Source organism: Molothrus ater, chromosome 16 (assembly GCF_012460135.2).
Source record: "Molothrus ater isolate BHLD 08-10-18 breed brown headed cowbird chromosome 16, BPBGC_Mater_1.1, whole genome shotgun sequence".
NCBI classification, from domain to species: domain Eukaryota; kingdom Metazoa; phylum Chordata; class Aves; order Passeriformes; family Icteridae; genus Molothrus; species Molothrus ater.
This window is the reverse complement of record NC_050493.2, coordinates 13,833,130-13,844,277: the sequence shown is the minus strand read 5'-3', so window position 1 is coordinate 13,844,277 and position 11,148 is coordinate 13,833,130. Positions and strand designations below refer to the sequence as shown.

Sequence of the window (11,148 nt, the reverse complement as noted above, 5' to 3'; positions counted from 1 at the left end):
GTGAGATGAGGCAGGATCTCTGAGTTGGAAAGCACCTACAATGGTTGCCTAGTCCAACTGCCTGACCAAAAGTTAAAGATCCTGTTTTTATTATGGGTTCAGCTGAACTGGAGGTTGAACTAGGGCATCTCCAGAGGTCCCTTCCAACCCTAACTACTCCATGATTATTATTAATAATAATAATTAATAACTTCTTTCCACAGTCTCCTTGCCAGCTGTTCCATTCAAATCAGATTTTCCCACCTTAATTTGCCTTTTTTTTTGCAGCCAGTGTGGAACCACAGGTGCCACATCTCACACAGGACAGCAGCAGCAGCAGAGATCTTTGTCATCCCTCTGATGTGTAGGAAGAGACTCTTTTCTCCTGCTTTTCCATCCTGCAGAGGCGGCTCAGAGAAGCACAGCAGGAGAGTAGAGGGCTGGACACACCTTTGGCCTGCTCTGCTGTCCATTGCAGGATGGTTCCATGCATTCCTGTGCTGCACTCAGAGCTGCCCTGCCAGCCTTTGGCCAGTTTTCCAGCCAGCATTTACAAAACAGCCCAAATCTCACCCCAAATTCTCAAGAAGCACTGAGTGAGGTGTGTACAGGGTATTTCCCCAGCATGAAAATCCTAGCATGAAAATCCTAGACAGATCTTCCAACAATCTCTTTTAGTTTCTGTTGGTATTAGTTTCTCTGGGCTTCTGCTATAATACCTGGAGCCATTGGAAACATCTTCCATCAGATCTGCTGTTCTGTACCACACACCCAATATACCAAGGCTGGTGAAATTCCATTTCAACAAAAATTCATTTTCCCATGCTATAACATGTCTGGTCTTTGCAGAAACCAGGTGCTCTTGTGCAGTTTAAAAATCTGACACTCTTCACTGGCAAGAATACATCCCAGCAAAGTTATGCAGCTGATCAAAATGCAGAGCACATACCAATGGGTCACTGCAGCCCCACATGGGTTTTGTCCCCACCCCAGCACAAGCCTGACAAGTGGGACCTTCTAATCACTGGAAAGAGAAGAATCCAATTGTTTGAAATTGTTCTAATTCTTCAAAAAAGAAAGCAGCAGATTTTTTTTGATGCTTCTTAAATTGTTTCCTTTAATAGGAAGTGCTGCTTTACTCTACCTTGTGCTTCAGAAACAAACATTTGCCTTCCAAAAATATACAGTGTACACATCCTCTGTAGCTATAGATACAAACATTTACAAAGAAACAAGCAGGCTGGAGTGGAATAGCTTGGGGAAAAAAAAAATAAATCACAGAAGGCCTTCCCAGAGCCAGAGCAGCCGGGCTCACCCTGCTGTAAACAGCTCCAAAACCCCATGGAGGAACATCAGAAAAACCTCCACACCCTGCAGAGGTTTAGGAACATCAGAAAAACTTCCAGAGCCCGCAGAGGTTTGGATGGAGGAATTGCAGAGGAATTGATGTTGTCCATTCCCATCCCCTCCTTTTGTCCCGGGATGTGCATCCCGCCCCCAGCCCCAGCGCGGCGCTGCCCGGGGCCGCGGGCGGAGCTCGGCTCTGCTGCTCCCAAGAGGAAAAGGCGCTTCCCAGGCGCTTGTTTTTTGTCTCTGGGGCCTGCCGGCACTCAGGGCTAGCGGATGGGCCGGTAGGGGAAGGCCACGCCCGGGATGAAGGTCTGCACGGGGTGCGCGGGCAGCGCGGGGTAGCCCAGGGGAGGCGTGTGGATGTGCGGGTAGAAGCCGGGGGGCAGAGCCCCGTGCGTCGGCTGCTGCACCGGGCCCGAAATCACCAGCTGGAGCAGGCTGTGGGAAGAAATTCAGACAGGAGAGACGTGATTAGAGGAGCTTTTGTTGTGGCTCTAAGGATAATTCACAACCAACTCACAGCGCTGCTGTGAAAAGTGCATATTACATGGCTCTACGCAGATATTTACCATATGAATTCTGATTAGTAGTGCTGTATTAACATTTTACTAATAAATGTAGTCTTGTAATTAAAAGGTAACTTTTGTAGTTAAAATAAGAACTATGTTAGTGGGATTTTTTTAAGAAAGGAATGAGGCACTTGCACCAGATAGCAGCCACAGGACACCTGAATCTTTCAGAGAAAAATAATTATATTGCCCTCTTATCAGAAGAAATGAACTTCTTCCCGCCTTGAAGGTGCTGTTAGGATTAAAAGGAAGAAGTTGATGATGACCAGACAGAATCCTGTATTTGACTGGAATTTATGCATCATGTATGAAGTGTATGAATAGGCAACAGGCTGTTGTTTTTAAGGGTTAATCCTCTGTTAATGTGGGTCCTTTTTTGGGCTCACCCAGAAAAGTTACCTGGACTATCCATAACTCTTTGTCTCTATTGTCTCATATTGTCCTAATTCAAATTGTCCAAATTATTATTACTCTAATTGTATTACTATTTTTATAACCATTTTATTACTATTAAACTTTAAAAATTTTAAAAACAAGTGATTGGCGTTTTTCACACTGCTGAGCACCAGGAGAACAGTGACACAATTCTGTTCTTTACAGCTGCCAGGAGAATTTTTTTCCCCCTTTTCGTTAAGCCCTGCTCTTTTAGCAAAAAGGCAAGAAGCAATTGCAAAGATAGAAGCAATTGCAAAGGCAAGAGCTTAGAGTCAGGTAAAACCAGTGGGGAATTAGAGATGGGATAATTTAGGGGCGGGTTCCTTGCTGGAATTTCATTTCCCTTTCCTGTGGCTTTGTTGTAACACACAATGGGAAAGATCACCCACAGGTGGGAGCACTGAAGGCCCTTTCTGTCAGGAATCAGGAAGAAGCAGCCAGCACTGTGTCACCTTCATTCTCGTGCTAAAGTGCACATGAATAAAGGCCAAATTCCACAAGGATAAACTTTTAGAGGAGATTTTGTCTCAGCAGCCCTTGAGTGTCTTGGAACATGCATCAAAGCCAACACAGCTGTAAAAAGTTTCTTACTTGTTATGTGGTAGCCTGGAGCACACAGTCCTCAAGTCATCTGAAAGAGGACACAAGATGAACAATAAGGATAAAGCAGAAATTAGAGTGGTTTTCCTCTCTGCTGTCCTTTCTAGGAAGGTCAGATCACTGAATAATCATTAATTTTACTGATTAATTAGTGATTACTGAATCTGTCAGTAACCTGTCATCATCATCAGTCAGCAAGAGATCGAGAATTGCTCTCTCAGACCCAAAACCTTCATAGCAGAGAAAATGTTTCTCCATTTCACCAACTCTCCCCACCAGCCCCTTCACTGTTATATATGTTTGATATTTAAGAGAGATAAGCCTTAGGGTGGATTTTACAATAGCAATACATCAACAAGAAGTAACTCAGACATAGGAAGCACAAGGTGTGACTCTGCCCAGTACCTGTTTTGTATTGGTTTTGGGTTTTTAACCACTGCAACTGTAAGGAATGGGTTGGGGTTTTCTTGCTGGAAACTATCAACTAGAAATTGCACAATTTTTACCATCTCCAAACTTCTGCTAAAGCAGAATAGCTAGAACCAAGGAATTTAACAACATATCCCATTGATAAAGTGTTTTCAGGAATAGCTTAAGAACAATCTCCTGCCTTTGCAGACACACACAACCCCAAAACACTGAAATATCTGGCATTTCAGCAGCCCCTTACACTGAACTACCTTCCACAGAAAGAGCAATGCTCAGAATGTTCCAGCTAAGAACAAACACAGCTAAAATCAGCCCTCAGATCAAAAAACTCTGATTCCTGTTTGTTCTTATAACACTCAGAGTTACTTTATAAAAGATGAGCAGGAAGAACAGTGAAATTTGACCAGCAGCACTGGTTCAGCCAGGACAAAAGGATCAGATCCCTGCTTAGGCAGAGGCAGTTGTGGTCTGCACTTAATGCCCCAGCTGTTAGAGAGCTTCAAGCCCTCTGGTATAACCTAAAATTGTCTGGTTTTAAAGAGAATATCACAAGAAAAGAGTCTGTGTGGCTGACCCTGCCCTGTGTTGAGCCACTTCCCTTTTATCTCTCTGCATGGCTTTGGAGACAGGAAAGCCAGACAAAAGCCATGCTAGCAGCCCTTTTTTACTGAGTTTAGCTGAATTTGGACACCCTGTAATGGGGTCTCATTATAGGTGAGCTGAAGTCACAAAAGTTTCAGTTGAAGATAAATTCTTTGCTTTTCACATTCTTTGTCTAGCACACCCACCCAGGGGTTCATGTGCTTCATGGCCTCTCCTCCAGCTGCAGACTCAGAGAACTTAAACTGAAGAAAATCGAACAATGCTTTTAAATAGCTACAGGCAATTCTGAGGGGAACAAAGTGTCCCCATGCCAGACACCAGATACAACCCCTGGTGCAGAGTGCAGGGCTGTGGACCAGTCCCCACTCTGCAAAGCAAGGCCTGACCCACCAACAGCAGTGAACTCTCCTTTCTTACTCTCCATCCAGCTATTTTTTCTGAACTATTTTGTGCACTATCACTTTCTAAGAAAGGCCAAACTACTGATTATGGTGTGAACACCTTGATCTTTATTCCCTCACCCCTAAACTGCCTCTTACAACTTCTGGAGGAGAAGAATCCCATGCCAGGTCTCTGCCAGCCCCACAGACAACTGACCTCTGGTGCACAGGAGAGCTCCTGATGCCATGGCCACTTGCAAAGCCTGAGCCAGCCTGTCCAGAGCAAGTTCAATCTCTTTGGATGCATTGAGAGGATTGAGTTCATCAGACAGTCTGTTAATGTCCTCCACCAGAGGAACCACGTGGTCAAAGGGTACCAGCCCCAGGCGCCCATAAAGGTTTTTCTCCGTTAAATGCCCCTGGAGCATCATAAGAACCTGCAGGACACTCAGATGCAGCTTGGAATAGAGCTGGTGGCAATCCCTGTCTTCTCCTGAAGCTGAGTCCTTGGCAATTTTGTTGGGAGGGTGTCCATTGGAGAGAGAGGCTTTTTTCTTCCTGGTGTAGGCCAGGGGGGCCTTGACGCACCAGCGGATGAGGCCGGTGAGCGGGGTGAGCTCCAGGAATCCCATGGGCAGGTTGGCTGCGATGGGAGTGTTCAGGAAGGTGATCAGGATCAAACGAGGGTCCTCAAAGATCCAGGAGACAATCAGCTCCAGCAGGTCTGAGGGAGGGATCAGGTCATCTGCAGATAGGAGAGTTAATGGTGGGTAAGCTGAGCCTTTGTTACTTTATTTATTAATTCAGGTTCTAATCAGGCTCTCACACCCACCCATCCTACGCTGTCCCAATTACAATCTCTGAACCCCCCCAGTTCTGCTGTTTTTCCCAAGACACAACCATGTTCCTGTCAGCTTCCCCACCTATTCCAAAGACACCACCAAACACTGATATTTATCCCCTTTCCCAGCCAAGATTCTCTTGTCATTTTCTTCTTGCCACCCATCATCTGCTCATTTTTTCCCTAATTTAAGTCTCCATTTATTCCTTGCCACAGGAAGTACAATGGGCAAGGGAAATAGCAAAAGATTGTTGGGTGAAGAGAAGGAAGTGCAAATAACTCATTTCTTTTAATACTTACATACCTAAACAAACGTGTCTTGCGGAAAAACACAATGCAACAACACAATTACACGACATATAAAGGATTATAAGATTATGTAAAGCTTCAGGTGAGAAGTGAAAGATGGTCATGAACTTGACTACAGACAAGAGAAACCCTGACACATCATCCTCTCACAGGGGGAATGCTGCATTGGAAGAGCAAGCTCCCTTTTCCTGTGTCACCAAAAACATCTCAAATAAAATAAGGAATTTCAAAATTACTTCCTATGACTCAAGTTATTTCCTTTCTAACATGTCTTTCTGACATGATGATGGGATATAAAATATGCTCTGAGCTCTACCAAATACTTTATAAAAACAACATAAAGGCTAAGCCTGAACCTCTCTTTCACCCTCAGTAATGCCAAGCTGTTTATCTGGAGAAGAGTGTGCAAAGCATTTCCTTTATCAATAACAGCATTTGCTTTTCTGGATTGTAGGTGGTGTTGGTACTTAGTGTATGGCTGTTCTCTGGTCTACCATGAGCTTTCTGTGGCTGAGTAGAGCTAAATCAATCTTATTTTAGACACCTAAAAGTGTCTGAGCAACAACCTGAGGCAGGCTGTACCGCTGGCAGGTCACACACACAGGTAAAGAGTGCGCTGGAGTTATGTTGATTGTGTTTCTCACCACTGCTCCATAGAAATCCTGCTCCAGCCTGCCAACATTCAGAACTTGTTTAACCCCTTTTTGGAAGGGATCAGACTGACAGGCAGCCCTGAGTCTCTCTCAGGGCTGACTGAGCCCAGACAGATCAACTTTCACTCCCAGAGCTGCTCAGTCAACAAGGTCCCATGTCCTTTGCCCCCTGTGGAGGACAACGCCCTTTGTGTCAGGTGTTCCTGGCTGCTTCTCCAGCACAGACTCTCCCTTGTTTGGCTGTGGACTCCAAATCCCTGGAAGGGTCCAAGGCCAGGCTGGACAGGGCTTGGAGCAACCTGGTCTAGTGGAAGGTGTCCCTGTCCACAGCAGGGCATGGAACAAGCTGAGCTTTAAGGTCCATTCCAACCCAAACCAGGCTGGAATTCTAAATCAGCCGCAGAGGGGTTATTTTTATTCTCAGTGCCCAGTGCCAGATGAGGCAACAGCCACACCCCTGAGCTTCCTCCTGGCAATAATTACATGGTAACACCTCTTTAGCATTCGAGCAGTTACATCTCTTGCAACAGTTCACTCGTGGTGCATTACACTGCACCTCTCACTAGGAAAGAGGCACTTTTACCTGAGGAGAGGTCGTAGAGAGCTGTGACTGATGTGATGAACTGGCAGCAGAAGCGAGGGCTGGCAGTGAAGATCTGCTTCAGGGTCTGGATGGAGCCTGGCACCAGGTTGCAGTAATCATCCACCAGGGCTCGGGCCAGCCTCACACAGAACACAGCTGGGGTCCTCTGCAGGGACAGCACACAGGGCACACAGATCACACCTGTCACTGTGTCCCCACCTGCCCCTCGTGGCACTGCCTTGCTGTGGGTGCTCTCTCTCAGCTCATCAAACACCCACTCTCACAGAAATAAAATCACTGTATTGCAATGTCAAAATAGATGGTGGTATCTTGAGTTTATGTCGCAGACATCTTTTATGAAAAATCCTTTCCTTAGGATTTTTCCTCCTGAGAAGCTGAGAGGCCTCAGGAACAAAATGTAAACATTGATTATCTGCTGCTGTGGAATGCAACAGGGGCATCTGGGATTGGCCCATGTTGGATGTTTCCAATTAATGGCCAGTCAAAGCCCAGCTGGCTTAGACAGATTGTCATCTATTCTATTCTATTCTATTCTATTCTATTCTATTCTATTCTATTCTATTCTATTCTATTCTATTCTATCTAGCCAGCCTTCTGATGAAATCCTTTCTTCTATTCTTTTAGTATAGTTTTAATGTAATATATATAATAAAATAATAAATCAAGCCTTCTGAAACATGGAGTCAGATCCTCATCTCTTCCCTCAACCTGAGACCCCTGTGAACCCCATCACAAGTTTACAGTAGCTGTGGCTTAAAATCGAAACCTTTTAGATCAATATTTTGACTTAGAGGTTTTTTTTACTACTTCAGCAACATTTCTTCCCTGTGAGGGCAGTGAGGCCCTGGCACAAGTTGCCCAGAGAAGCTGTGGCCTCTCCAACCTGGTCTAGAAGAGCTCAAGGCCACACTGGACAGGGCTTGGAGCAATCTGGGATAGTGGAAGGTGTCTCTGAAGTGGGTGGAATGGGATGAGATTTAAGGTCCTTTCCATCACAATCCATTCTGTGATTCCATGATTCTAACACAGGTCTGTAGTTTAAATGGTTCAGCTGCCATGCCTGATATTTTTAATGTGGAAAATACTCTGTGAAATTCTTCTGTCACTTAAAAGCTGCCATCTGAAATAAAAATACACTTTGTCCTGCTGTCCAGGTTATGTCCCATCCTGCTCTCCCAAAAACTCACCACGTGGGAGAAAAGGGACCCTCAGCAAACAGGAGATCTGCCTCCTCCCCCCTTCCCTCCCAGCACAGCCTTCCTGCTCTTGCCCCTGTGTCAGCTGTGACTCCTGCACATCCCACAAGGGCGGCAGGAACAAGGTGCACTTCCCAAAGCCCTCAGTGGGGAAGGAGAAGATCTCCAACCTACTGCATTCACAGAAGATAAACACAGGTATTTTGTGCCCAAATTTCAAGACAGGGGTTTGCCTCTTCCACACCCAAACCTGCACATCAGGAAGAGTTTATTTCCCACACTCCAGAGTCAGCTTCTTCAGGCAAGGTTTGCTCCCTGCTTTGGTCAAACCCTCCACTGAGCCCTTTCAATATGCAGGGTTTGGAGGGATTATTAAAACTTTCACCCACCCAAATAATTTTTTTCTTCCATTGCAGCACATGAATGGATTGGCAAAGCTCTCCCTGATGCCAGAGCACAGGAATGGACATGAGCACAGACATGGGGCCACTGAAATTGCCAGAGAGGAGGAGCTGACTGTGACCAGCTGTGCCCCAGCTCACTGTGCCCACCCTGGAGCACGCCCTGACCCCTTCCCCCAGACACCCCTGCCTGCACAGGAGCTGTACCTGCAGCCAGAAGGCAGCACACTCCAGCACAGGCACCCTGCAGACAGCCACTGCCATGGAGACCAGCTTCCCCAGCAGGGCCATCCTGCTGTCATCTGCTTTGTTCCCCTGGGGGCTGAAGAGAGATGAAAAGATGACCTGCCGGACTGAATCCTTGGTCTGCTCTTGGAAATAATTGCACATGATCTCAAGGAGCTGAAGTTCCTGAAGCGGGGTCAGTCTCTGAAAGAAAACAAAAGCAAAGCTGTAAAATACACTGAGCCTCTTGAAGGACCATAAAAAAGTGAAAAGACAGGAACAGCAAAGGCTGAGAGCTTCCTTTTGGGCTGAGGGACTCAATCTTTATGCACAGCACACGCATCCAAGCTTCTTGAACCACCAGTGCATTTATCTGGTGACACTGAAGAGCTCCAGGTTTCATCTGAGCACCAAAGCCGGTGCTTGCTGCACCCGCAAGTGCTGCCCACCAAGTGAGAGATGAGACCTGACATTGGTGGGGGAGGAAATATTTCCTCCCTCTGCAAATAGCAGCACTGAGGGCCCTGCAGGGCAGCTGGGGGCAGAGCTGGCCTCAGCAGCACTGAGAGCTGCAGGGCCACATACCCCAACAGCCACCAGCAGCTGTGGCTTCTCACTGCTCATCTCTGAGCCCCAGCTCCATCCCAAAGCCCCCAAACACCCTGGCAGGGCCCAGCTGCAGCACTCAGGGGCTGTGGGCAGTGCCCAGGGCCTCCATCACACCCGGAATCCTGGGCAACCATCAGGGACTGGCCAGCAGCCCCCTCCCTGCCAAAAACCTCAGTCACCAGCACCCCAGAGACCCCGGGCTGAAGTCTTGGGGCCTCAGCCTCCAGGAGCAGAGCCTCATAGACCCCGTCCTGCCCATCTCAGCCCTCAATATCCAGTAACAGAGCCTCAGGGACCCAGTGCTGCCCATCTCAGCCCTCAATATCCAGTAACAGAGCCTCAGGGACCCAGTGCTGCCCATCTCAGCCCTCAATATCCAGTAACAGAGCCTCAGGGACCCAGTGCTGCCCATCTCAGCCCTCAGCCCGCAGCAGCAGCCCGCGCCGGAGGGACCCTGTCCCGTTCTGAGGCCTGAGGCTCCAGCAGGGATCCTGTCCTGAGCTCCTGGGCGTGCCCTCCTTGTCCCCCGTGCCTGCCGGGCCCGTCCCGCTCCGCCCGGGGTGTCGGTGCCGCACCTTGGGCGGCGCTCCGCGCTCCTTGGGGACCTGGAAGAGGAACTCCTCGAGCAGATCCGTGGGGCCCTTGTCCACGAGCGGCAGCGGCGAGTTCTGCAGCTGGCTGCTGAAGTAGATGTCCAGGTGGTAGAGCACCTCCTTGGCGGCGCTCAGCGCGTCCCGCCGCAGCAGCGAGTGCCGGATGTCGCTCATGGCTCCGCTCCGGTCCCGGTCCGGTCCCCCTCCGCTCCCGGCCCCGCTCGGCGCGGCCTCCCCTCGGCGGCGCGGACGGGCGGGCGCTACGGCGGCCCGGCCAGGACAAAAATGGTCACGCGCTGCCGCCGGCGGCGGCGCCCCCTGGCGGGCCCGCCCGCGGGGGTAACGGGGGCTCGGCCGTGAGGGAACCGGGCCCGGGATGGGCGGGGAGCACCTGGGCATGGGGACAGCTTGTCCTGGGGGACTCAAGGCTTCCCAACCCTGGGAGGAGCCTGGCCCTGAGGAGATCTTGGCCCCGGGGGCTGGTGCTGGGGTTGAGTCAAGGGGTCTCAGCATGGAGGGGTCTGGGGGTGAGGGGATATCGGCCCTGGGGGCTGCTCCTTGGGCTGGCTCAGGGGCTCCTGGCTTGGGAGAAGCTTGGCTCTTGGCTGTGGGCTTTGGGAAGTGCACCTTTGTTCCTGCTGCCCTTGTGGGATGTGCAGAAGTGGGGTTTAGCCCTGGGGGAGTATTGGCCCTGAGGGTGGTCCAGCCCTGGGGGTGTTGGCATGAAAGGGCTCTGATCTTTGTGGGGTCTTGGCCCAGAAGTGGTGTTAAACCCTGGGACTCTGAGGGGATCTTAGCCTGGTGAGACAGTTTCTGGGGGGACCTTGGCTCAGGAGAGTCTTGGTCCTGGGTCTGGCCCCTGAGGGGGTTCCTGACCTGAAGAGGGATTGACCATGGAGGGTTTTGCTGAGGAAACCTGGGTCCAACCTGGGGAGCCTGTTGGGGGAGTCTAGGTCCAGCCCTGATCCCACTGTGGGGAGCACCCATTCTCTGGAGGGTGTCTGGCTCCAGGGGAGAGGCTGGCAGGGCCCCCAGCCCCCTAAGGATCACTGCACACCCTCTGGGAACCATGGCAGCTGCCTTTGGAGGCAGGGACATCAGCCAAGGCCGCTGTGTGAGTGGCTAGGGTGGAGGGCTGCCACCCCCCAGCACTGCATGGCCCTCCCAGGGACAGGGCCTGAGGCAGGGCACCGCCTGGGGAGGGTCTGGCGGTGGGCACCATGGCAGGGATTTGTTATTCTTTTGTAGCTTTTGGCTTCACACCCAAAGACCACACTGGGATGGCTCCTGCTGGCCCCAGCACACTCACAGCTTGTTGGAAATGTGGGGTGCTGGGTGGGAATGATTTGTGTTGGTGAAATAAACGCTTTTT

The 11,148-nt window shown here is 49.7% G+C and overlaps 1 protein-coding gene across 1 annotated transcript; it reads right to left on the bottom strand.

Moving 5' to 3' along the window:
- Positions 1 to 1,066: 1,066 nt before the first annotated feature.
- Positions 1,067 to 10,006, bottom strand: INTS15 (integrator complex subunit 15). Its single transcript, XM_036392823.1, has 6 exons — positions 9,759 to 10,006; positions 8,557 to 8,778; positions 6,732 to 6,897; positions 4,563 to 5,090; positions 2,925 to 2,964; positions 1,067 to 1,767 (listed from the first exon to the last, which is right to left on the bottom strand). Exons 1-6 carry the CDS (start codon positions 9,948 to 9,950, stop codon positions 1,596 to 1,598), a joined length of 1,320 nt encoding a protein of 439 aa, XP_036248716.1. The 5' UTR covers positions 9,951 to 10,006; the 3' UTR covers positions 1,067 to 1,595.
- Positions 10,007 to 11,148: the final 1,142 nt, after the last annotated feature.